Source organism: Aulonocara stuartgranti, assembly GCF_965226115.1.
Source record: "Aulonocara stuartgranti genome assembly, chromosome: 15".
Lineage (NCBI taxonomy): Eukaryota > Metazoa > Chordata > Actinopteri > Cichliformes > Cichlidae > Aulonocara > Aulonocara stuartgranti.
The window spans coordinates 41,063,023-41,090,750 of record NC_138951.1 but is presented as its reverse complement, the minus strand read 5'-3'; the positions used below and the strand labels follow the sequence as shown (position 1 = coordinate 41,090,750).

General features: G+C 40.2%; 2 protein-coding genes and 1 long non-coding RNA gene across 5 annotated transcripts in view; 2 read left to right on the top strand and 1 right to left on the bottom strand.

The window, feature by feature from the left end:
* Positions 1-4,313: 4,313 nt before the first annotated feature.
* diras1a (DIRAS family, GTP-binding RAS-like 1a) lies at positions 4,314-19,144 on the bottom strand. Of its 3 annotated transcripts, none has more exons than XM_082506417.1 (4): positions 18,875-19,144; positions 10,178-10,362; positions 9,497-9,667; positions 4,314-9,221 (listed from the first exon to the last, which is right to left on the bottom strand). In XM_082506417.1, the coding sequence occupies exons 2-4, from the start codon at positions 10,313-10,315 to the stop codon at positions 8,931-8,933; spliced, it is 600 nt and encodes a 199-aa protein (XP_082362543.1). In that variant the 5' UTR covers positions 10,316-10,362; positions 18,875-19,144; the 3' UTR covers positions 4,314-8,930. The 3 variants fall into 3 exon arrangements, with proteins under 3 accessions (XP_082362543.1, XP_082362545.1, XP_082362544.1); XM_082506419.1 differs by lacking the exon at positions 18,875-19,144 and adding an exon at positions 15,740-15,918; XM_082506418.1 differs by lacking the exon at positions 18,875-19,144 and adding an exon at positions 13,164-13,974.
* On the top strand, positions 12,592-16,656 carry LOC309689772. Its single transcript, XR_014271517.1, has 2 exons — positions 12,592-12,980; positions 16,266-16,656. It is a non-coding gene; the product is annotated as an uncharacterized lncRNA (long non-coding RNA).
* A 4,958-nt stretch (positions 19,145-24,102) lies between the features above and the next one.
* The window catches only part of apc2 (APC regulator of WNT signaling pathway 2), a 45,164-nt gene continuing 41,538 nt past the window's right edge, over positions 24,103-27,728 (top strand). Inside the window, exon 1 of the mRNA XM_082506009.1 lies at positions 24,103-24,354. The gene's annotated coding sequence lies outside the window, so the exon portion shown is untranslated. The remainder of the gene's footprint in view (positions 24,355-27,728) is intronic.

Sequence of the window (27,728 nt, the reverse complement as noted above, 5' to 3'; positions counted from 1 at the left end):
GCCCTGGAGTAAAGCTTCTTTTTTAAACCTGCAGCAGCATCTTGTGTAAAACTTGCTCAACCACATTAAGAGTTTCCACAAACTGACATGAAAATCCAGAGGCCAGAACATCTGTACCTGTTCTGCAGGTGACTCAGAGTTTGAGGCTGGTGTTTTCCATTGTTTGAGTTCAGGACAGCAGATCAAACACAAACAGAGGAAACATGAGTCACATCAAACTCTGGAATCTTTATTTATGCATTTAATCCACCTGATTACACCATGTCATTCCTGCCATTTTACTGAATTCTTTAAAGTTTTTATCAAAGTCTTTGTGTAATGAAGGTAGCTTCAGTTTCACTTTTTCCCAACTCGTCTTCCTATCTTTTACGTATGCTTGCAGATTTTGATTTCTTGTGTCTCTACAAGAATGAGGTACAAAAAAGCAAGATAACAGCAGTGACACCTTGCACAAAAGTTGCAGGTATCATTCTAGAGACCGTTGCTACAAATGAGACTTTATTTCATAACACAGCTAACAGTGAGGCATGGTGACAGTTCAAGAACACAGCATGATGAAAAGCTTTATACAGTGAAATTAAATACAAAGCTGACGTGTACATAACATGAGCTCATCTAACGTGTTCTAGTGTTTGTGCTTCATAAAGTTTTTAAGCTCACTTATTTTCAGATTATAAATTGTCAAGTAAAATGGAAGGAAAGGCATTTTGAATGTAGCACGGTCAGCTTTCCTGCCAGGTAAAGGAACAGCCCAACATTTAGAAATCCTGTTGGTGTGATGAGAAAATACATATCTGAGGTCTTCAAGAGTATTAAATATAAAGGCTAGCTTAGCACAAGGTATGCAAAATTCCAGTTTAGCTCCCACTGTGGATCAGCAAAGTGGGGAAACGAGGATTCCCATAAAATCAGTCCAACACCAGCCTTTTCCCTGCCTCATGTTCCCTGCCCTGCTCAGTGTTAATAATCCGCACTGTTTATTTCATAATAAAGTCTCATTTGTAGCAACAGTCTCTAGAATGACACCTTGCACAAAAGTTGCAGGTATCATTCTAGAGACTGTTGCTACAAATGAGACTTTATTTCATAATAAAGTCAAAGGACAAACTGATGACATGTTAGCTGACTTAGAGGCTGCTGACCTTTCTTTGGACAAACATGTTTAAAAACACACTTAAAAAGTTCCAATAGACTAACATTACCTGTGAATGAAGTTAATTCAGAGTTCATGACCAGGTGCTGACATTTTAATGATGCAGTTAATAAACTGACAGATATGAACTGAGTTTAGAACGACAGACTGAATTACTTTATTTTCAAGTAGAACTTTGTAAGGTGAAAAACAAACTTTCTCACAGAAACTTAGGTGAATAAATGTAACAAGCACATTCAGTCTACAGTCAGAGAAGGAAGCAGGAAGGGTGGAGATATGAACTAAAACAACAGGAATCACAGCTTTCACGCTGGGTTTATGTCCCTTGTGTTTTTGTCATTTTATGATCTTAATTTATATTCACTGTGTTTTCAGGTTTAAAAGATGAGAATTTTTGGTGAAGAAAAGCTCACTGTGTACTTTTAACACAGGCAGTGCCTTGGCTGTCCCATCAGATGTTGTGCTTTTTACTTTTAAACAGACCCTCTCACAGCGTAGCTTAGCCATGACTTAGCTTAGCTATGTTAGCTTAGCCATGACTGTTATGTAACCAAGACAAAAGAAACAGAAACAAAACAAAGACTAACATGTAATAATGAATAAATAAGAGAAATTAAAGCATTGTGTAAAAGAACTCATATCACAAAACTAAAATAAAGCAAATACATTTTTATTTATAGTTGGCCTATAATAAAATTTTGAAGAGGTGAATAAATGCTTCTAGGTTACAGAGACTGTCCATTCGCTTCTGCTTATCCTTCTCAGGGCAGTGTTGCCAACTCCTCAGTAAGGAAAATTGCTATTGGCTGTTCTAAAAGTCATCGCCTAATTTGCATAATTGGTCATGCTAATGTAATTGTAACCTACCTTGTTGAAGAGAGAAATAACAACGTGGAACGAGACATAAAGTGAGCAAAGCACGTCTTAAATGCAGTTAGAATTTATTTAGAACTACAAATTAAATTTCTTTTAGCAATCATTGTTTTTTTAATGTCACAACTCCAACCCTGCTCCTTTATCCGGGCTTGGACCGGCAAAAGTGACCCGAAATAGGCACTGTGGTGGAGTTACTTTGTGTGTGTGTGTGTGTGTGTTTATAAGTAGTTTTAAACCTTGTGATCCACAAAACAGCATAACAAGAATTGACTGGGTTACAGTTAGTGCGGGAGTGGCGGCTTTGCTCGATTCATGCAAACTCCACACAGAAAGACCCCGGAATCAAACTCAGGACCTTCATGCTGTGCGGTAACAGTGCTAACCACGGTGCCACCGTGCTGTTACAGTGACTGTTTATTCTTAATTTGATTGTCTTGAAGTGCATTTCAGAGGGGTCCAAGTTAAAACAGGTAAACAGTAGTAAAGCAGACTTTACTACTTTATTTATTTATTTAGATTAAAAAAAATAAAAAGACAAAATTCAGGTACAAACTAGACTGTGTTGTGTGGCTGCAGGGGAAAATCCACCAAGCAGTTTGCACAAACAAATGACCAGTTACTCACACAAACCCACATATCTTGTACCGCACAGTGTGTGCTGACAAACAAATGTTCTCGGAGTCAACTGCTTGCACAGCAGCTTCTGGACAAAAAGTGCATAATAATAGTTTATTCAATGGAGTTACGGAGGACGAAGAAGGTCTCTAATATAATCTGACATTCACACTCTCTGGATTTCCGGTTACACAGAAGTGCCTCACAAGATAACCCAGACTCAATGGGTCTCAAGCTGTAGCACATAAAGTCACGTTATAAAGAAAGTTGACCCTTTTCAACTGTTAAATTAGGTTGAGTTTGCTCCTCACGAGTAAGACATCTGATTTATCTCTGTGCTGTCAATGAGACCCTTTGATGTGCACTGATAAAGTGGCCAATTTAAATGTCATTCATTAGTTAGATAGATAGATAGATAGATAGATAGATAATATATATAGATGCCGACCACCAGATGGCAGCAAATTATTTTGTTGGGGTAAAAGCTTCACTGTTGCTAAACAACTGGTGTTTGCATAGAGAGAAGAGAAACAACAAGAAGAGTCCCTGAAGCCTTGAATATTTTTCAGTTTACACAACTTAAATACAAGCATATTGTCCCTGTGTTGCTGTGTGGGCTCTGGGTCAAAATCCATCCTTCACAGGACTTGGCCTACCTGGTCTGCTTAGACTGGGTCCTTGAAAGGCACCGAAGACCGGAAGTAAACAGTTAAATGTGACTGTTTTAAGTATTTCGTTGTACACTTTTCACACTTCTCAGTGATCATAACCAATCAGCAACTAGTTTCTAATCAGTCTTCAATCGTTAGGCCATCATCGGCACTGATGCCAGCGATGGCTTTTTTCCCCTTTATTCTTTTTTTCTAAGGTACTGACATTACATGTATGGGGTACTGTTGTGTTGTTGTCTTTACTGCAGAAAAAAAATTTCATTATAGTTTATTTCCAAAAACTGCACAACACTCTTTAAAATTCATGCAAGTACAAGTGTACAAACCACTGACTCATTTTTACTGATGGATGCAATTTGAGATATAGCATAGGTAAGAAAATATAACTAATGCTCACATTGTTGGCAAGAAACTAAACATAAGGACTGGTTCTCATACAGCACTTTTGTACTCTGAGCACTCAAAGCGCTTTGCACAACTCATTCATTCACCCAATCACAAGTTTTTAGTGCTATCTAACTAACATTCATACACATTCACACGACCAGCCTGGGGTTCGTATTTTGCCCAAGGATATCTGGCATGCAGACTAGAGCAGACTAGGATTGAACTACCAACCTTTAGGTAGTTGACCTGCTCTACCACCTGAGCTACAGCCGTCATATGGCATTTGTATTTCCATGTTGCGACTTTAAGAGCTATTTTGTAGGTAGCACATTAACAGAACAATGCTGCAGGATTATAAAGTGGAGCTTAAGCCCAGGTCAGTAAAGTAGATCAATACAGCTGTTTTAGTATATACACGTATCTATACCTTCACTATGATAACAATCAGATCCGTGCCACCACACAAACTGCTGTCAATGTCAAATTTGTATCAGATGTTTTCTGTTCAGCTCTTTTATTGGCTCTGTGGGAGCGGGGGGAGGGACTACTCCCATCTTTACCACTAAAAAATAATCTGTATTCCGGATTCTTTGGAGTGCAATATATATCCTTTTTATTCATTCATAGTTTGTGAGTGTCATTCATGTTGAGGAAATACAAATGAAAGCATCTTGCGTTCAGATTAAGTCAGTTAACCTGAACATGTACATGCAGTAGTGGAATGATAAGATCATGAATTTGCTGATAAAAGAATTTATTGGCATCAATAAACTGCTGAGAGTTATTTCTACTGCCCACGTACAAAGTGCAGCCGTTTCTGATATTGCTAAAGCTGAACACAGCTAACAGTGAGGCATGGTGACAGTTCAAGAACACAGCATGATGAAAAGCTTTATACAGTGAAATTAAATACAAAGCTGACGTGTACATAACATGAGCTCGTCTAACGTGTTCTAGTGTTTGTGCTTCGTAAAGTTTTTAAGCTCACTTATTTTCAGATTATAAATTGTCAAGTAAAATGGAAGGAAAGGCATTTTGAATGTAGCACGGTCAGCTTTCCTGCCAGGTAAAGGAACAGCCCAACATTTAGAAATCCTGTTGGTGTGATGAGAAAATACATATCTGAGGTCTTCAAGAGTATTAAATATAAAGGCTAGCTTAGCACAAGGTACACAAAATTCCAGTTTAGCTCCCACTGTGGATCAGCAAAGTGGGGAAACGAGGATTCCCATAAAATCAGTCCAACACCAGCGTTTTCATGTTCCCTGCCCTGCTCAGTGTTAATAATCTGCACTGTTTGGGAGCTAGTATGAACACAGAAATACATGAAAGGAATTAGCATAGCTCCACCGAGCTGTGTCTCTAATGTCCTGCTATAGTTTCATTTGTACACAGCTACACCTGCTTTCACTACGTCAGCCTGGATTTTGTTCAGGCAAAAATAGTGTTTGTTTAAAGTAGCACGAACAGCACAAATATGTACAAAGAGATGTTGTACTGGTCACTGCTGGTCATTGCAATGATGCGCCAGTATGACTGCCATAATGTTCAGAGAGATGTGATTTTTAAACAGGATGATTTGTTATGGGGCAAAAACTGTAATTATTAGAAAAGCTACTTGGATACGTTTAACGTGTGGTTTTAAAAGTTTTCATCCTAAAATGTTTATTACGAGTAACCATAAGAGTTCCAAAGTATAGTGTCTAAAATCAATATTGGAACTATGTTACAATCATGCAGCATAAAACTTCTTTCACAGGTGGATACAAGTATCAAACTTCAAATATTCATTCTTAAATTAATAGTATTTTTATAATAATAAAAGCAATCACTCAAAATCCCACGATGGGGGCTAAACTAGTAAACTACACATGCTTTCTGAATGATGTCAGTGTAAAATTATAAACCATGTGGAAGAAGTCTGAACCCATCGGGTTTTTTATATTCATTTGATAAAAGGCTGTCAGTATAGTAGTGCCAGTAATACTGTTTCAGTCACATCTCCTGAAGCGAACTCTTATAGTTCTCACTGGTTACACAAAGCTCCTCTACGACACACTCAAAAATAATGTTGTTTACGGTGGTTCAGGATTTACTCAGACGACCTGTGGCTCTGTCTCCTGCATCTGTGTGTTGGATTCTGAACCATAAAATAATGTAAAAAGCACCTTGAGTAAGAAACTCAGGTGAAAATATGAAAATCTGAGTGGCAAAAGGGGTGTGACATGCAAATTTTGGAGTTTGGTACACTCTAACAGGTCCAGTGACATGGCTGATCGAGACACGTCTCACATGTTTCTGGTTATTTTAAATAAAATGTTTGCTTAGTTTGATTCTTTTTCAGGACAGTCAGTTAACATGAAGTCAGCTTAAAAGAAGAATTAGTTACTGTGATATTTTAGCTTTAACACGCTGGTAAATTTTGTAAAACACATTCTCAGCTTTGGAACAGGACTTCTTGTTCCTTAGATGTGACATTACTTTCATGGGAATATCAAAAGTCAGCACAAACATTTGATATTACATATAGGAGTGAGTCAGATCTCATAGTCAGACCCCGGAGCGAAATGACGGCAGAGATGCATCTCACAAGCTCAGGCAGTGCAGCTACGTGCACATATTTATGCAAAGCTCCTGTTTGATGCACTCAGAGATGCACAGACAACTGTTTCACAGTTTCTGCCACATTGAAAATAATATTTGAGTCTTATGGTCTTCTAAGCCGCAGGTTTCCTATTTGAATAATGACCAACATTAGCATTACTGACTAACCTGAGCTTTGAGGTCAGTTTCTTTTTATTAATATGTAAACTGTCATGACCACTGATCAGTGGTCGTGAGTACTGTCTAAAAAGACCTGGGAAAATCCTGCACTGTAAGATGGTAAAAGATGTAACCCTGTCCTTGGTAGAGAAATGACTGTTTCCTTTTCATTTTAATAGTAACGTATATTAATTATTTAAAAGCATCCAAAGTCAGGGTCAGCCAATCAGAGGAAAGCTACATTGCAGGGGAAGGAGCTAAAACAGCTTATTTGAGACGGACGATTAACTGAGGAATGGCACCAAGGCCTGTGATCAATAACGATCACTGTGAAACTGAGGCTCACAATAAAAATACAGAGCTAGAAACTAGCAGAGTGGACCTGTTTTAATAATGTTTGCCTCTCTGTCCTGACCCTGGTGTGTGAAAATAACTGATCTTTTAAGAACCACAAAAGTAGTTTTGGAATTAATTAATTAAAAGCATCTAAAAACTATCAACACTAACAGATAGTGAGTTAGCATTGCATAAGCATAAGACAGCACAGTTCATTATCTTAGGTTTGCTGGAAGTTTCCCCTGCTGCTTCCAGTCCTTGTGCTAAGCTAGACTAAACACGTCCTGGCTCCATCTCTGTGTTGGACACGCAGAGATGAACCACTACAAAAGGTGCTTCCAGATATTTTGGATTGTTCCTTTAAATCACTTATACAGTAGCTGCATGCTTCCCTGCACCTCCCCGCTAATGCTAACAATGTTTTGTTTTCTGTGTGTTTGATGAAAATGAAAACAGTGCAAAAGGCCAGTTGGAAAATCACTGAAGCCGTTTTGTAGTTTCCTGCTGAGTTAAGGTGAAATCTGATGTTTCCACTGCAGTCCGTCAGCTGAGAGTTCAGAGGCTAAACACTGTTAGCTTGCATGTTGAAGATCTAATCACAGCAGAAAGCTGAGCTCCAAGATAAAAAACAGCCACAGCCACCAAGGAGGGAATCACAATAGAAAAGCAGTTAGACTTCTTAGATAAAGGATTATTTAATTATTTTTCTGCCCTATCTGCAGGACGGAGAATAAATGTCTGGTATATATGTGATGAATAGTCCTGAGGCAGCCAATCAAGAGTGCCACAGGATTTCAAAAACGTAAACCATGCTCCCCTCTGCCACTAGGGGGCAGCAAGCAGCCACAAATGTTCTTTTTGGGAATGCCTAATATATTAGCATGCTAGCATGTTTTAGCAAACCTGACAGCCCCAAATACTAGTGTTGAGCATGTCATACAGATGACTAAAGTAAATGTAGTATCACTGAGTTCATATTCTGCAACATCAGATTTAGCATGCTAACATGTTCCATCCAGTTCCTGGGTTTCTTGCTCATCATTGCATGTTGCTAGAATGTCAACGGGGGACAAGTGAAAGCAGGCCAAAAGAGTTTCATCATTCTTGTGAGCTAATGGTTAATAGTTAATAACTGTTAGATTTTAAAAACTAGTGCTTTCTGGTTGTGTACTTAAACTTAGCTTAAGTGTGAAGCCTGCTGCGCTGGTTTTATTTCCACTATTTTAAGCAGCATGCCGAAAAATAAAATCTTACACAGGAACTACTCTGCTTTTTCTTACTTTGTTACATAAACATTTGAACATGTATTTATTGGGATAAACTCCTTGAGATGTACCATCTTGTGTTGTAGGAGGTCATGTTAAATTAATTGATATCCAGGGTACCACTATAGCTCACCTGGCTGCACAGGTGACCCTGTGAAGGCTATAGTCCTTTAAGTCCACCCTAGGTTGTTGTTTGTGTGTGTGTTTGGGTTTTAACTGTTTTCTTTTTGTTTACACAGTCATCTGCACACAAGCATTGCATGCTGCCCCTCGGCAGGCTTCCAACAGTGGGCCAATTCACACAAAGGACTCGGAGAGAAAGGGACCTTTACAAACCATGGAGGAGAGAGCTGGTTTTAGACAGAACTGAGGGGCTCTATAAAGGGCCAGTATACAATGAGTTTCTGTGAACTAAGAATCATGCAAGTCTAATGTTGTCGAGTCCCAGAAACATAATGAGCTGAAAATAAGATCATCTCTAAAATAAAGCTGTCAGGACCAGTTGGGTTGGTCCTGTAGGAACTGCTGGAACAAACTCGAGCTTAACCATAATCTGATTTTTGGCTCAACATTTACAATGACATTAGTGAAGTACTCCTTACTCTTTCATGTAATTGTTAATAGTGGCAGGAGTTAGTTGAGTGTGTAAAAAGTTTTTTTGTTTGCTTTTTTTACAAATAGTTTAGACCATAAACACAATCCATGTCAGGTGTAGCAGGAGCCCGAGGTCTTGATATAAATATTCAAATATTCCAGATTCCATTTTAAGTTATTAGTCATTTTGTTCATTTGGGCTCTAGCATTCAGACAGACTCTAAAGTCTGTGAGTCCTTTGCAGTGAGTCCTCTGCAGCTGCCAGCTGCTCTACATGACACTGCACTTTCCCTTCAGCTTGTCAGCTCGTTTCTGTTTTCCCGACCGTTTCCCGTCGATGCTCAGGCTCATGTCCCGCTTCTTCTCTAGGGCCAGCAACTCCTGGAACAGTTCCTTGACGTTGGTGTTCGTCTTGGCCGACGTCTCCATGAAGGCACACTTCCAGGCAGCCGCCTGAGCCTCACCTTCCTTCATCTCCACCTCACGCTGAGCCGTTTCATCGCTTTTGTTGCCCACAAGCATGATGGGAATGGATTCCACGCTGCCTTTAATGGCCAAAACCTAAATGGGCATGAGATAACATCAGTTAGGACTAAACATTAGGTCATCAAAGATGAAGCTGTCAGTCCTGAGCATGACTTCTGCAGTGAACTGCATATCACTGAGGCATTTTTCACTTTGTTTCTGCACCACCAGACTGACGGTATCATCTGTGGAGGTGTGTGTTTGGTGTGTGCTTCAACATCTGTGATAACAATGGCGTTGGAAAACCAAAGTTTCTGAAAGATTTTTGTGAGTTTAATGTGCAGTGGTGCAATTAATCTGCAGAGTGTGACCTGTTGATAGATGGGTTTGAGCTCCTCCAGTGACTGGCGGCTGGTGATGGAGTACACTAGGATGAAGGCATGGCCTCTGGAGATAGACAGACGCTGCATGGCGGGAAACTGGTGACTTCCTGTTGTGTCAGTAATCTCCAGCGTGCAGACGCTCTTATCACAGCTGATCACCTGCAGGGATGACAGGCACTGATGTCAGGTATTAACAGTGACAGCAGATTTGATAGGAGGGTTTCGTTTACACATTTCTGTTACTGCAGTGTGGAAGGAAACATTATCCAGACGCAAGTGTCAGTTTCTTTTTAACTGCTTCAGCCAACCAGCTTTTTCTGCTTCTTATCTGAGATGCCCCAGATAGCAATGAATCAGTGCTGATGGCCTTATGATAATTCATAAAATGGTTCTAAGCCAAATATAGCAAAAATATTCTACATCAAACTTGAGCCAATTTTGGTCAAGACCTGGTGCACTTAATAGTTTGCTGTGAAGACTGAATAGAGCCCAAATAACACTAAACGATGTGGGTGATGTTTGGCAAAGCTATGGCATGGTTGGGGCTCATTTACTCACTCTGTGTTAGTAATTGCAGAAACCTTAAATGTATGCACATTTCATTCATGGTATTAGAAACTTTTACAGCCAAACTTTCTGATCATGCGTGAAGATGCTCAAGAGCCCCACCTGTCTGTAGGTGTCCTCGACTGTGGGGATGTAGGTGTCTCTGAAGGTGCCTTTCACGAACCGAAGCACCAGCGAGCTCTTCCCCACCCCGCCGGCACCGAACACCACCACCCGGTAGTCATTACTCTGCTCTGGCATTCTGGGAACTACAGTTCACCTGCTTCTCTGGCTCTACGATCTGTAAGCTAAAGAAGACAGGACAAGAACATAAGCTGGATTATTTAATACGACTGGATCAAAATGAAAGGGTCAAAACGATGTCCTGCACATTATATCACCTTAAACATTGCATTCATTTGAAGTGTGGGGCTAAAAGTGAAGTGTGGACAACTACTCTGTTTCCCTAGGTGTCCATGAAGGTAGCAGAGCACCTTCCAGGTCCACCTAAGGTACAAGATAGTAAAAAACCCAGCTTTGCTTGCGCCTCGTGTAGCTCATCTCACCTTTATAAGAACACTTTATTTAGTTTTGTTAAAGCTTTACACCTTACAGCTCACCCACACCGAGTTTTACACGTGCCTGTCGACAGTTATTTGATGGCCAATGAATTCAATTTAGATTCATCACTCTATACAACTTGTTTTCAGTCCAGTCTTGTGTAATTTGGTATACCTCGGCCTTTTCTTCCTGTTTCACCTCTTTAACGATGTCTCGTTGACAGCCAGACTTCCACAGAGACCATATCTGATGAATCTTTGGCGAACAGTCGATGGATCGAGGGTCAGATGCGTCTGTCATGTCCTGTGTCAGGTCTTAGCTGCTTTTTTCCTATTTCTTAAGGACAGGACTTTCGGATGCTGTTCATCGGATGTAGATAGTTTTTCAGGCCAATTTTGTTCAATTTTCAACTATTTTTGTTCACAACACAAGACTGACAAAAAATGCCAAGACATGGCAAGTTTTAGCTAAAAGCCCTCGGAATCACTTTGCTGGTGCAAAACTACTATCTTACATCTATTTGTGTTACCTTTTGCATTTAGAGATTCAACACTTTCGTTGTATATATGCAGTGACAATAAAGGGCTATTCTACTCTATTGTATTCCTTTCTAACTGAAGAATTTGAAACAAATGTGTTTTTGTGACATGCTGGTAATAACCAACAATTAAAACTGGTCCTTTGCTAAGTTGTCATCCCTTAAGTTAGGTCCCTTTTTGTGTCTAAATAATTCAAAGGTAACTGTTACGCAAGTTCACAAAGAAAAAACACTCCTCTAAAAATGATCAGGTACAATGACCGGACTTTAAATTATTGAAAAATCATTGAAATGACTGAAAAATGGTTTTTCTTTAGTACTTACTTTCATTATTGGTTTAATCACTTGAAACAGTACAAATACATACAGGCAAATTTAAGTAATTTCAGGATTTCCAGGCTGTGAGCCTCCCTCCACCCCTTCAGAATGACTAACGTGCACAAATGACACTTTTCCATGTCGTTAAAGAGGAGAGCTGAAAACAAACCCCAGAGAAGGAAAGACAACAGCGAGTCTAAAGGGAGCTCCTTCTCCTCCTCACCAACGTCACCACCTCCTTATCTCTGCCACAGATTCAGACCACCAGCCAATCACCACCTCGTTAATCCATCAGCATGACGAGCATCACACATACACCTGCCTCATGATAGCTTCCATTGTGCTTCTGGATATAACCATGGCAGCATCTCAATGTACTGTGTGTGTGTGTGTGTGTGTGTGTGTGTGTGTGTGTGTGTGTGTGATAAAGAGAGAGAGTGTGTTTTTTCCAGTCGCCGTGGTGACGGCACTGAGAGAGGAGAGCAAACATGTCATCGGCACCAGCAGGGCTGTTGTCAAGGTAACCTGCCTGCCCACATCACTTGATGTCACTTCCTGCGCGGAGGCAGGCAGCAGGGAAAACACCTCCAACTAAAGCAGCAGCATCAGAGCTGCAGACACAGAATCTAAAAAAAACAGACCAATGTGAGACCAGGATATGAATTTCATTATTCTAATTATTACTGTCATTGCTACTGACAGTGCAGGCCTGCTTTAAATGGAGACGAAGCAAGAACGATAAAAATAATTTTTATCGTATAAGTTGTGCTTAAAAAGATTATTCCACTCTGCTCAGCTCACCAATCGATCAGACTGATAAAGAAAAATCTTCTATAACAGGCAAAAGTCAAGTTATTTGGTGGATTACGCCCTCTGATGGGCCAACACACAATAAACACAAAACTCTATCCACAGCCTCGTTCATAATCCGTCCTCCTGTTTTATCATAGTCATGGAGAGGATCTCAGGGCGAAGTTGAGGTGCGTCCGTTTTTGCAGATGAACACAAATGACAGCATGCACTGATGAAAGTCAGCTCTTTCAGTCTAAGGCCATTGTTCTCCAGCAGAAAAAGTCGATTCTTTCTCACTCCAAGCTCCAGCTGCTGAGGTAACCCTCTAAGTAGAGCTGGGCGATAGAACGATAACGATATGTATCGCGATATAACTTTTACTCGATAGAGAAATTAAGCTATCGCGATAGACCTCGCCGCTCTTGTCCTCTTAAAATAAAAATAAAAAATAAAATAAAAAAAGGTCAGCCAATCCAAATTAAGTAGCGCAGAGCCGAACCAATCACAGCCGCAGTGTCACGTCGCGTGACTTGTTACGTACAGCACAAGTGCCAAGCCGCACGTGTGTTTGTTTGGGAAGCAGCCAGCGGGTAATGGAGGAAATGAGTGTGCCGACTAGAAAAATCAACCGAGCGTGACCGAAGAGAAAACAGATGATGGTTCCAACGCCGGAGAGATTGTCGAACGGAAGAGCCATAGAAGTTCCGTAGTGTGAAGGTATTTCGGCTATTTCAAGTCTGACAAAAAACAGAGTAGCGTGCACTGTAAATTGTGCTGAAAGCAAGTCTGGAAATACAATAAACTGGTGCATGCGTCACACTGTGCGCCACGTTATTGTTTCGGTGAAATGAATTTCTACAATACTGTTAATTCTACTCTCTGCAGTGTTTAAATGCTTACATATACACACAGTTACTGTCCCTCCACACATACGACTCGGTTCTGCTTCTATGCCCCAGCTTTGTTTACTTTTTCCCACCGAGGCTTCTAGACTTCTGATTGGCCAACATTTCTGCACGGTTAGGAATCTAGCGCCACCTGCTGCTTTGGCATGTTCATAGCAGCGTTTTCCTTCATTTCTGCCTTTATGTGTGGACGGGATTATTTTTTAAAACGAAAACGGAAAATCTCCGTTTTCAAAAATACCCGTGTACGTGTGGACGTAGCCTCAGTCTCTGACTGGAAGCGCTAATTCGTCATTCGGCTTTTGTCAGACTAAAGTAACTGTTAAAACTGTTTGAAAAGCTCAGCTATACAACAAGGAGAGATTGAGAATTTCCTTTTAGTTCTCAGTTTATTTGATATTGACAAAAGTTAGTCAGTTTTGTCTGTTCTTCTGTAAAACAAACTAAGATTTATTTTTAGAATTAATATTTTGTTTCTAAGTGGAATTGACAATTTAGTCTGTTTCGTTTGTTCTATTTTGAAACTTAAACGCTTTAGCGGCTGCCTTTTGTGTAGTTTGCAATATTTGCCTTTATTTATCTGAAAAAGTCTCATGTTCCTTAAGTACATCTACCCTGTTGAACTTATTATGGGAAATAAATATTTAAATAAAAACAAGCTGCTGATTATTTCACATTTTACTTGTGAGCAACGGCACATTTAAATCTTACAAATATAGTTATTTGGCTTATATCGTGATAGATATCGTTATCGCCTGAAATGAAAAAAACATATCGTGATATGAAAAAATCTCATATCGCCCAGCTCTACCTCTAAGGTATGAGGAAAAAAACACTCTTTACTCAAAATGATAGAGATTTTCATTGAACTGCCTTTGAGCTAAGTTTAGACTGGGACTTGCCCACTTCATGCTCCTAACTGTTATTTTGCTCAGCCTAGAGCCACTAAAAAGGAAGTCGCTGAGGTGGTTGATCAGGATGCCCTCGGGTGCACTGAGGAGCTTATATCCAGCCAGCATATCATCCAGCTAGGAAGTTTCTACAGATGCCTCAGGATTTCTGAAATATTACTTTGCTGCTTTAGTGGCCTGCTTCTTTAAGAATTTAACTCAATAAATATTTAACTTTCAAAATGTAAGAGTTGAAAAAAGACTCAAGGTGGAGCCTCCCTCTTTTTATTGTGTCGAGCTAAAGTTGAGTTTGTATCAGGCCGTATAAAAAATGCAGTTTTATCAAAGCCACCTGCATCGCTCAGTCAGGCACAATGTGAACACAGTGTGACATCGGTCTGTTAGTTTCACTCCATAAATTTTAAACAAGCTGAGTTACTGGTTTGAAAGGGTGAATTTTAACGTAAACCACAACCTTACCCAGTAACTTTAACTTTTTACAGAAATTTTAATGAAGTGATTAATATTAACATTACATCAACATTTTAGAATAGTATTAATGCTATTTTTTGTAGTATTGTTAGCAGCATTGTTTAGCCTGTTCATGCTGTTGGCTGCTATAGGGTGTCACCTTTCATGAATTCAAGCCTGTTGCTAGATGGTTGCTAGGCAACATGACAATATTATAATATATCATGTATTATTTAGATATTGCAGAGTTATATGAATGTTAGTGTTGTGAAATTAAAATGATAGCATTCTTTTTTTTTAGCTATTATAGGTGTGTAAATGCTAAAAACAGTCCATTTTAGCCTATTGCTAGTTGGTTGCTAAGACGACACGACAGCAGCATAATAACTGATATAGATGAGAACCTACAGGGGGCGTGTGCAGACTCTGTGCCAAGTTTGGTTTCTCACCTCCTGACTGTTTAGAATGAGTTGGCAAACATAGAGAGATTAAATGTATATATTAAGATTCTTGTGACACATTGTGTCCTTTTTCTTTCTTTTTTCTGTATTTGTTTATTTTTCCCCATCCTTAAATCCATCCATTTTTCTTATCCAATTCAGGATCGGGTGGGTGGGGGCCTGGCAAGAGACAGGGTACACCTAGGACAGCTCGCCAGTTCGTCACAGGGCTGTTCACACTCACATCCACACCTACAGCATGTTTAGAATCATGGGTTAACTGAACAACCATGTCTGACTGTGGGAGGAAGCTGTGGGTCCTTTCTTATTGTTTTTCCATTTTTTCTTACCACATTCAAACCTTTCCCCTTTGTGCCTTACTGTGTGTTAATATAAGACATTCTATTAATAGTTTTCGTCTATTTCTTCTATAGCTTTGGTGATTTAAATGAAACTTCACAGGATTTAATGAAGGATTACAACGAACCCGAAACATGAAATTATTAACACGTTATGTAATTTCCCTCCTGTCTAAAATAAGAAGGTGTGACCTGAAAAAAATAGCACAAAGTTCACACACGCATTTTATCGCGTAACACTCAGTCACTTCCTGAAGAGTTAACAGAACCTTGAAGTCTTCATTCTAAAATGTAACAACTGGCGGTATATAAATGTTATTTTTTCTCTAAAAAGAGAAGCGTCACCACAATGTGACTGCATGAACTCATTCATGTCCCCACATCGTGAGAAATCCAAGTACTCACACTTACACTGAGGTTGCTGCAGTTTCACACCTCCAGCTGAACTCCTCACATCATTCACACTCTGTTGAAAATCTCAGTGTTTAATATCCTGCAGCAAAGAGCTGAATGTGATTCAGAAAGCCACTTCTTCCTGGAGATGAGTTGGAGTTGCTGTTAACTCTCTGAGATGTTTGTGGAGAATAACATCTGAATGAATCGTAAACTGAAAGCTTTTCAGATAAAATCTGATTTTGAGGCGTGAACATGTGGGAAGCGAGTATACCGGTCCAACAGGAAGCTTGCAGCAGACTGAGGAGTACAAAAATGCAAATAACTCATATTTCAGTACTGTACTTTTTCCTTCTACTTGTGTCACTAAATACTTGTGCCTGTCTGCTTGCCAGATCAAAATTTTAGGATTTGATTAAGAAGTGGATTTTAAAAAACACACATTCTCCTCTAAAAGCATCCAAATGCTCCTGCTTCTCAGATGTGAGTTTGTTTCTTTTCTGTTTCCAGCCTTTAATCGATCCATTTTCTATTCTTTATCCAGCTGGAGGTTGGAGCAGTCTAAGTAGAGATCTTCCTCCCTCTGCCATCTCCTCCAGGTCTTCCAGGGATACTGAGGCAATCCCAAGTCAGCCACAGGGCATAATCACTTCAGCGTATCCTGGGTCTGTCCCCGAGGTCTCTGAGCAGGCACACAAGAGGCATCCCATTCAGAGCCACCTCAGCTGGCTCATTTCTTAAGGAGGCTCCTCGCTGCATTTCCACTTACTTATTTTTTAATTTTAATTTGTTTTTGGCTTTTAAATATGAGGATAAGTAAGAGGATGATCAATGTTATAACTGGACTATTAATACAAAAATACAAAAAGAGTAAGATACATTCCAGAGTAAGATCCATCATATTGACTAAATAAAGCCAAAAGTTTCAAACACTACAGTCGGTGTATCGCTGTGTTTTTGCCATGGACCAAAACCATCGCCCACTGGTGGCCATTAAGAAGAACACATCTGCACATCTGTGTTGGCTTCATTTTTCAGACCCGGAAGCTACATTTGTCCTTTTATATTGATATGGATACTCATACACTCATCTCAGGCACACAGCGCTGACACTTCACTTACTTCCAAAGCTTTTTATATGCACTGTTAATGGCAGCACGCAGCATCCTGAACGCCAAACAATCGAACACTTCAGAGAAGAATCAGTCTCAGGCCAACTAAGATTTCTTATGCTTTGCTTTAATGTTTGGTGTTCCTCATGTTTAATGTGGTCTATGCTGCCACAATCATCACAGCACGAGTAACTAATTATCACAGAGCACGTTAGCCAAGCTTTGATCAGCAGTTAGCATTATCCCAGCTAGTTGCTGTAACTGTTTGTAAACGACAGACTGAAAATCAGCTTCTTCAACTGCACAGGTGAGCCTGTCATTGGCTAACAGCCACATGGAGCAGAAACACGTGACGTCAACTCATTCAAAGTGAATGAGAAGTGAGAGCAATGAGGTCTGAAGTGTATCTTTGTGACTCCTGCCAAACTGCGAATTATATTTTTCACTGCGAATATCCAAACCATGCAGCAACATAGTAATAACTAACCTCCAGCTGTGCATGGGCTCATCCCAAATGTTCTTCTGGCTAAAGTTTTCGATGCCATATGATGACATTCCTCTCTCCAGATCAGGAATGATGAGAAGAACCGAACGCTTATCTTACCTGTGTTAATGTGTTTGCATTCGTTTGGCAATGGTTCTATATGTGACTGGTTCAACCCTCTAAGCCACCAGATGTGCATGCTGTTCACTTCTTTTTCCTGTCTGTGCTCACATCCAAAGTTATAGGGTAGATGTAGTATTTAGTATAGTGTCATCCAGACACCAGATAGTTATCTAAACTCCACTAAACCTCATAAATCCTTTTCCGTGGACACTTGAACACCTTTATGAACAGCCACGCTGACCATTTTATGTCAGACTTTGGACCTTTTCTAACTCTCAGAGGCGCCTCTGCCTCTGTTTGCTTTTGGGAACTTGAAGAAGCATCTGACCCGGAAATGGCTAATGACGTCACATGCGCGTCACAGCGCCGACACTAAAGGAAAACTTGAGTTTATCCCTAAGACAGCAACGGCTTTGACTAAAGAGCAGTAAATCATTCTGGGACTCAGTGAGTTTGGTAATCGTTTAACTAACATGTAATAAAAATCAAAATACTATCTGTGTAAATATCATCTCAGTGCAACTGTTGACTTCTCGTGTTAGCTATGACATCACACATAATGCAACATATAGTTCACAAAGTCATTTTTCTTGCACAAACTAATGACACAAAAAGGTTACATCAATCATTGGTAAACAGTATTGATTATGATTTCATTAGCTGTTAAGACACTAAAACAAGCTACTGTATTTACCGCCTGCTCCCTGCCTACATATGCACTCTGAGTATGAACCCAATCTGGATGTGTTCTCCAAACCAGTTATTATCTAAATACTGATCATTACTAAATGCAGTTCACTATTTCTTAACTATAAAGGTGGCTAACTAAAGTATACTTGACTCAAATACCATTTATCAATGATGATGACTTCCATCACTGAGTATGATAAGGCTGGGCTGCTGATCATTCTGTTCTGAGACTTGCACCACATTTCGGTCACCGTGTGACTGTTCTTTAAGTTAAAACTCAAAAAGCATCTTCACTACAGCAGCTTTTACGGTACTATTTTTTGTGCTCGTGATGGCATTTCACGACTATAAAACACTGTCACGACACACACACACACACACACACACACACACTGACCTGCAGCTTTGTTCTCTCAATCAGCTGCAGCTCCTCGGTGTCATTACCTCCTCACATCATGTTAATCACTGTGACTGCACTCAATAGTAAGACTGCTCCTCGGGCGTGCGCGTAGTCGGGCACGCGCGTCTATAACCATTATATGAACGCGCACACCTATGCGCGCGCGCACAGATTGTTGGAATACAGTCAAACCAGCACCGAGCCGGGTGGTGAAATCAGACCGGCCGTGGAGCTCTGCTCCTCGGCTGCTGCCCGACATCCTCCCCGGCTGACGGTGCGTTTGTTTTTTTCCGGTGTGAGTGTCAGCGCAGTGGCGGGTGTGGGTGTGATGCCTGCGGACTCACCTTATCTCCGCGGATCCTCTCCGTCGTTCCCTGTGAGTGTGTGTGTGTTTGCGGGGTTTGTCTACTCCGGAGCGGCTGTGAGCAGCCTGAATCCTCGGCTGTCTGACTCACACCATCATCATCACCATCATCATCATCACCATCATCAGACCTGCTGCTGCTGCTCAGCGCACACCAGACCTCCTCTTCCTCCTCCTCCTCCTCCTCCTTCTCCTCCCTCCTCCATCACCTCCTTCCGCGACTCCGCTGGCAGGACAAGACTTCCGTTCGAATGGATTTTCAGAATAAAGGGCTCTTGCGGATGATCTTACTGAAGTTACAGACTGCATACAATATTATTTAAAGCTTCAAATCCGCTACACCAAATATCTGTATTCTCAAGGATAAATGGGTAGCACTAAAACATGCTAAAGATTTCAATTGTTACCTTCAGTAGTTGGCTGTGTAACCCTTTAAGGCACATTCGTCAGATTTGAGGTTTTCTGCTGTGAAAAAAGAGACAGTAAATAAATTAAGGCTTCTTTTCCTCCTCGCCCAAATTTGAACATTTTTAGCTTTTTTAATCCCCGCACTCCCCCCGTTACACTCACCCGTACACATCACCGATAATAAATACGATTATAAAACTTTCTGTGAATAAATAACTTTCATTGTGTTTTTTTCTATTTTCAAAGCATTACGCGCTTTTAGGTTGAAGGCTGAGAATAACCGGAAGTCTTCTTTTCATCCTCCTCCTCTAAAATAAAAATACATTTTTCTTCACCTTCACCTCCTTTAGCGTCAGTCAGACACGTCATCGACAGGAAAAAATGCAATGAGCAGAATAAATAGAATACAGTAGAAGTAAAAATCACGCTTGAATCCTATCAGGTTACATTAGAAATACGCAGTATTGGCTGTTCAGGCTGCCTGTAATATAAGCTGTGTACCTGTTAGTGATCAAATGTCCCTGTTTAGGGTTGTGTGACTCCTGATCGTCTGATCAAATGTACCAAAGTCATTTTGTGTTTTGGTTTTCCTTCAAAACAATTATCTCGATCCTTCTTTCATCAAAAGGAAAACAATAGATGCAAATCAGACTAATGTAATGTTACGTAATGTTACAGTGAGGCTTCAGTAGTGAGTGATCGATATCGCATTGATTATTGTCCCGTGGTGCATGAGGACAAAGAGCTGCTGATATAACAGATGAAGCATGTGTTGCTTGCAGGTTTGGGGATTGCATCTTGGTGTTTACATTGATATGGTTATGTGTAAGTGTTTGGAGTTATCACAGGCTACAATCTAAATTTTGCGTCATGGAAAAGTGAAGAGGCTGGAAGCGCTTTCCTGATGACTTCATGCTCTTAATTGTTAGTTTGAAGTCTTACTGAACACAGCATGATGATACTCTGTAAGTTATGGTCCCACTTAGACTCTTAAAGGACCATCAAGAAGTGTAACAAAGCTTTTGTGACTAACAAGTCCACTGTTCCCCACAAATAGACTATATTTGGGCAGAGCAATATTATATTTTGTGACTTACTTTAATTTTATTATCTACCTGAGACAACAATGTGACTGATTTCCTAATGTTTCCGTTTTTTTTCTCAAAGTTGTAGTAACCAGCTTGGCTCCGGTCCTCCTCGTCTTGTGTTTCCCTGACTGCAGGTTAAACTGTTGTGGCATTTCTAAAGATCACTCATGTGTCTCAAGCCTCTTTTACAAACTCCATCTCCAGTGTCTTGAACTGCAGCTGCTGATGACAGTTTGAAATCTGCTCCAGATCTGACTAATAAGACCCTCCAGCAGGTGGAGAACTGCTGCCGCTACAAGGCTGCAGAGAACAAAAGGCTGCAGCTGCAGTCCAAGATGGTGGAGCTGGAGTAAAGGGATCGGTACTCCTGATAGCCTTTTTCTGTTGTAACTGAGCACTCAAAGCACGTTGTACTGTAAGCCACATTTATTAGTTTCTAACTTACTCACAATCACATGCTGATGCAACCCCCCCCCCCCCCCCCCCTCCCCCCCTATCTCCTGATCATCCATAAAGAGATGATAAAGCATTGGAGAGTCAGCTGATTATTCATCTATCATTTATTGTCAAAGAATACATAGTATTATTTAATCATTAATTTAAGTATATGTGCACCTTTTTTAAATGGGTTGCTTCTGAAGGATGTCTGCGCTCACCATTAGACATGGGGTGAGGGGCTTGGTGGTTTGCAAGGAGCCCAGTAGACATCTGGGCATCTCCTAGGTGAGGTGTTTCAGGCATCTCTCCCTGGGAGGAGACGCCGGGGAAAACTCAGGATACACTGGAGAGATTTTGTCGCTCAGCTTGCTGGGAATCCCTCAGTGTTTGCCAGGAGAGCTGGAGAGTTGGGTGGGGAAATCCAGATAAGTTGCATATGTATAAGTGGTGGATGGGTGCACAGTATCCCTCAGTTTGTAAGTCAGAGTCAGCTGATTTATATTGTCTGTATTACTGATATTGCAGCCAGGGGATGCTACTGTGTTGCTAAAATCGCTTTTTACTGATAATGACTGCTAAAAAAATGTGTGGTCTTAGCCTTCTGCTTTTCTTTTCCTTTTTTTGCGGATGAACGGATGGATTTAAAAAAAAATGCTGAATGTGTTGGAAAGACCCGGATAAAGTAAAATAGAAACACGGTCACTTATCTCCCTCTAGCGGGAACGATGAAGCACTGCAAAGCTAACGTTTATGTGATGGTAATGAGTCAATGTCTACTATACTGAAACAAAGGTAATTAGGCTGTCAAACATTCTGTTAACAGTTTAATAATTATTCTAAACTTAGCCAGGTGAATTTCAATATTCATCAGTTTTTTGACTGTTGTTGTTCATAATCGGAAATTAATGTTTTTCTTGATAAACTGGTTTGATGCATTTGAGGTTTTGCCCAGTTTGATCAGATATTTCCTGAATGCAGCTAAATTTAGGTTTTGTATTTAGACAGAGAGGCAGGTTTCAAGAATACTATAGTCTTAGCGATGTTTCTAAAGAAAATCAGCTCTTTACAATTACACATGTAAACTGATAAAAGGATTTATTAAATAATGTCTACAATCAAAGCCAATGTGAACATTTCTCTGAACAAGAAGGAAAAGGATGCAGGAGGAAGTGGCAGAGATTCAGTTCCTGACTGTAAAGTGAACTAAACACAACAAACTAATTAATTCTAATTTAAAGAAACAGAATGAATCACAAGTACTGCATTAAAATATGCTGTGCACAGCACATAGCCTCCATAATGAATGTGAGGAATATTATTTTGTTATGAATAAATTATTATTATAATAAACAGTGTGACATTCTCATATAACATTCTTGTTATTTTGGTGCAGAAGCATCAGTGCACCTCCCGTTCCTCACATTCTCAAATCACGCTGCAGCTGTGAAGGAAAAGACTGCAGCAGGAGCTGCTTGTCTTCAGGCGTTTCTGACAGAAACACTTTAAAGCCGCTTTCAGAAGTCGGCTGAGGTGATGTGCGAGGAGCAGGTTGTGGTAGATCACTGGGTTCATTCCACCTGGGAGGCTGTGGTCCTGTGTTAAAACAAAAGTCAGCATTGATTTATTATTTCTAGGTATAGTTGATTTTTTTCTCAGTGTTATTTGTGTCTTTACTTGCTGCTTAGTTACCGTTAGAAACTAATATTTTAAGAGCCATAAGTTAGGTTAAATACCATTTGAGTAAATTATTGAATTATACAGTTATATCTACAGTTTTAAGATTTTGGTTTAGGTTAAATGTTTAATGTTTTTCCAGTCCTGATATCCCAACAACACGACTGGTCAATAACACTGATAGCTGTGGACTAATGTAAATTATAATGATGCAGAAACAACACCAACAATCATATCAAGAAAAAAAAGACCAAAGAACATGTGTAATGTTTGAAACAATAAAGTAAGCCGAGTAAGCTTTTCCTGACCAGCTGGATTCTCAAAGTTTAAGATATATTAAGTTTTATTGTCATTATTAGCAACAACATACATGCATCAAAATTAGAAGCACTGCTGTATTTGGTGCATACAAAGATAAACATTTATACAATAAGAATAAAATATAATTCCTAGAAATATATATCCTGTATTTTCTTCTATCATACATAAAACAATAAATGAGATTAAAAATCTAATGATACCAGCTCAAATGATGGCACAGGTGGGCAGTGGAATAAATGGACATAACAGAGGTGTTTTAGGTTTGGGGCTATTGCACATAAGGTGAATATTCCACAGTGGTGAGCATGTAATTGGTCTGTTGTAAGTACTGAACAGCCTGATGCTGCACTGAAAAAAGCTGTTTTTCAGTCTGCTGGTCCTGAAACTGTGAAGTTTGGCTTGTTGGGCTGATTAATTCTGCAGTCTTACGTGTACTTTTTTTTCCAACAGCTGTTGGATTGATTTCCCTAAACTGCCATCGTTAGTTGTGTGTGGAGTGCAATAACTGTAGACACAGGAGGCAGGAGCCATGAAACACAAAGCCAATTGATTAGAGTCCAAAAAACACAACGAACAGGCAAACAGGGAGCACAGGAAACGCAAACCTACAGCTATGAATGGCAGGACTACGTATACAGTGAGGACTGACTGGGAATTGGAGACACAAGGGGAACAAAAAATAGGTGAGGACACCTGAGACAACAAGCTACCAAAGTACAACAGGAACAGAGACAAACTACACTGAAGAACAAGAACACAGGAGGACGCAAACACAACAAATAATCAACTAAACAACTAAAACCTCTCAGCAATCAAACTAAATCTTTAAAGCACAAAAACTTTACACAGTGGAAACTTATATAGAAACCAGCTGTGATTCAAACAGTGAATGAAAAGATATTCCTTTTTTATGTAATGTGTTTGTCTTCACCTTAAGGATCCCGTCTCACTGCTTTGACTTTATATTTTTTATTCCACATGCATTTGAATATCATCTGAGCTTTCTCTGTTTTTAGCCACATTTAATGAGGTGTGATTCATGTGTCCCTCTCAGACTGATGCGTCTGTTCATTTGTGCGTAAACAGTGAGGATAACTTTAAAAGGATGATTTGCTTTTGTACTGAGTTCAGCGGTCTTTAACAAAACCTTTTTCTATTTCCATATAACTCCCCCCCCCCCCCCCCCCCCCGACTCTGTCTCCTCCCTCCACCCCCCCCCCCCCCCCCTTTCTCTCTCCCTCTCTCTCTTCTCTCTGTGATCTTCAGCTCTGCTCGGAGTCTCAGAGTCATGAGGTAAGGACCGACCGCTCCTCGGTTTGTCGCTTCCATCTCACCCCTCATTCCCTTATAATCTGGCTTTTTCCGACCGTACCGACCCTCCTGTCCTCTCCCGGTCCGGTTCGGTCCGACTAGATGTGGTTCTCTTCCTAAACGCAGCGGATAAAGACATAAAGAGACTCGCTGATGAGCGCAGGTCAGACGGGAGGAGGCTGATGTGTCCGGATTTTAAAAGCTGCGGCGGAGATTTCAGGTTTGAGTCGGATTTTTAATGTTCTTGTTTTCCTCCACCCTGTTTTCATTTCATCCATCATTCATGCGGGGTATTAGGTGATGGGGTTGGGAAGGGAAGGGAGGGCTGTATTTTCTCCTTCATGCATGCAGATGGATGGAGGAGGATGGAGGAGCTGATGAATCATAGATGTCGTCAGAGAAGCAGCAGCTAAAAAGGAGGTCAGATTCAAGAATAACAAGAAAGCGTCCTGTAGAAAAAATATCTGTTTTATCGTAAAAACAAAAAGTCAAATCGAAAATCCTCTATGGATATTCATTCAGCCGAAAGTCACATGGAAATTTACTGTGAGGTGTTTTTTTAAGTTGGGTGATCATTTTGGGCCTTGAAGGTCTCCTGCAGTCTCCCCCAGTATGCGCTGGTTTCACTGGGTTCACTGGTTAAGGATGCATCACCCCACTCTGTTAAATATTCATTTATTCTGCTGGAGCTGTCGCAGCTTTCTTCAGCGTTTCTCTGTTTATTGTTTGTCTTCATCGTGATTGAAATGTGCTGATTTTAAGAAAATACGTGGTGGTGATTGTTCCTCTGGAGCTGCTCTGCTTCTGCTTTTATGTCTGTCAGATCGAAGTTTTATGTTGGTTGTTTTTCATATATGCTCCTTTTAATGCACATGCATAATCTGTGAATTGGTGAAGAAAAGCAGGCCATGCTCCTGAATGATTTATTGCATTGATTAGGCCTGCAGAAGGTGAACATGAAGGGTGCAGCTGCTGTAGGTTTGTATTTTCTGTTGTGTGGTGTAGGGGAGGGTCCAGGATTACTGAACAAGCTGGATTGGGCAAAGGGGAGCATCAATAGGCCCAGGCTCTGATAAATAAAGCACCTAAACTTTCCTTAGAAAGAAGAGTGAAAGCAGAGCTATTTTTCTTAATAAAACTGAATGAAAGTTTTGCATTTCAGGGAAAATATTTCACAGGAAATATACAGGAAAGAATTCTGAAAGGAATGAAAAAAGGTGCAAAAAAAGGTACTTTCATGGCACCTTAATGCTGTCGTGTGAATTTAGGCCGGACATTTAATCAGAGTTGTATTTACGACCTTTAACATTTATTAAAATTACACATAGCAAATTATATAAAATCAGTATAAAAACATAAGAAACATCAAATGTAATGAAAGTTCAAACATCAGAAGAAGTAATTGTTCCACATTCTTTGCAGCTTTATGTACACATAGAAAGAATAAGAATAAGGTACCGTTAGGGACAATACTGTTTTGGCAGATGTAGGTCAGTAAGTAAGAGGAGACCGATCGAGATAGTGAATAGTATATATCTGTGTCCCTGGAAGGACAAAGGAGATCACGGTTTATCACGAGCCTGAACACAAACCTGCCACAGGCCCACCTGCCTACTCTGTAAACAGGGTGTCTGGTATTTGTACCACGCACAGAGTTGTAGAGGAAAATGTGAGGTAGCTCACAATTACAACATGTAATACTTACATTTTGTCCTGTTAAATTATTGTTACGTCCTTTATTCACCATGTACAGTACAATACTCGTTAAGCAGTCTCACCTGTATGTGTTAGCAAAATTTAATCCACAGTTAAGAATTGTTTTCCTCCACGTACGTCAGAGGATGCAGCTCACTTTCCTTGTCTCAGGTAGTCCTTGAATGCTCCACGACTATCACCGTAACAGTTAATATTAGACCTCTGTCGTAATCCTTAGATTGTTCAATTTAGAAAACATTCAAACAAAAATCCCTTTATGCAAATATTTGAAATACAACAACTGTCGTGGGCTTCCACTGGCTGCAGGGTGCTGGGTATGTGGCCATTTGCCCATGTGGTAATCAGTCCAAGCGTACAAAGTGCAGTAGTGGGTCAGAGCTTAAGAGGGTCTATAACTTTTGGATGAATAATGAGGAATAACAACAACCAAATAAAAAATTAAGAAACGTATTGTGTGAGTATTAAACTGCTGGCGGGATTTATTCTACATTTACAGATAAATCTCTGCTGTCAGTGCTGTGATCCTTCTACAGCGATGATTGCAGGAGCTGCTCTGCTTCTCCAGTGTCCAGCCTCATCATCAGAGAGAGCTGGATTACATGATGAGAGCTATTGTAAAAATCTCATCCTCAGTAGCTGCTTTGACTGTATGAATAATTTCAAATCCTTCATCATAAAAATATTTCCTTTGATTAAATCACAGCAAAACTCAAGTTGTTTTTTAAGCCAGCCCACGGTTCTGTTGAGACCCTAACAAAGGCGCATGACTGCTCTCAGTTAAACCCCAAGCTTAATAAGATTTCTGTGCTGTGCTCTACAGGATTTTGAATCATTTTCTTCTCTCTTAACGTCTTCAGAGAAACTTAAAGAAGTCCAGACGCTTTTCTTTCCAAGTTCCTTAGACTACAGCGACCATGATGACTGCGAACCTTCACAGACATTATTGAGAATAATGTGAGAGAAACTGTGGGGCTATTGCCCTTTAGTGGTTTGACTGATCACATGAGAAACAGAGACAGTACCTTCAGTTTTCTGGGATTTGTTCTGTATGTAGACGTCTTTTCCTGGTGATCTGAAGCTTTGTTATAGTGAGTGTGATGGAGGCTGCTGGCACAGATGGAGGGTGTGGCTCCCAGCAGCTCCTCTGCTGTCTCACATCTCTGTTTGCTCAGAAACACCCTTCACAGTAAAAAATGAATCCATAAAGAGAATAAAGAAAACTTTGAAGTAGCTCAAATACAGAAAATAACAAAACAAAGCTGTCAGTTTGCATTTAAAGGACCATTCTGAAGCTTTTTTTAATAAGCATAGAAGGATTAGTGAAGAAGCCTCAGCGGGTCAATGAGGCCCCCGGTTTAGAGACTGAGAGTCAGAGTCAGACAGAAAATACAAGCAGAAATAGATAATAGATCAGATATCAATAGATAAACAAATATATGAAAAACACTGAAAACTAAGAAAGACAGAAGGACCACTGCAGACAGAGACAGCGGTCCAAAATACACGAGTGTTGATGTAGTCAGTCTCATTCAGTCTTCTGTAGGAGGAGACGCAGTCTGATGTCTCACAATCTGTGTGAACCTTTTCTTTTTTTAATGTTCTTAATTCTGATTTGTTTCCAAATATTTTCCTCCAATTGTACGTAAGACAACAGAACGCAGAGATTATCATAAAGTCCTCATCATAATATCCGAGCTCACGGGCCCCAACCAAAAAGTGGAAACAAACATCGAGCTTTCATTTACAGGAAATAAACAGAGGCTTTAAAAGACACAAAAACAGAGCACAAAACCCCTGTTATGTTACCCAAGTGTTGCACCAGTGGCTCCTCATGTGTTGTGGGTATGACAGTGTTTGTGTTAGGTAACACACCGATAA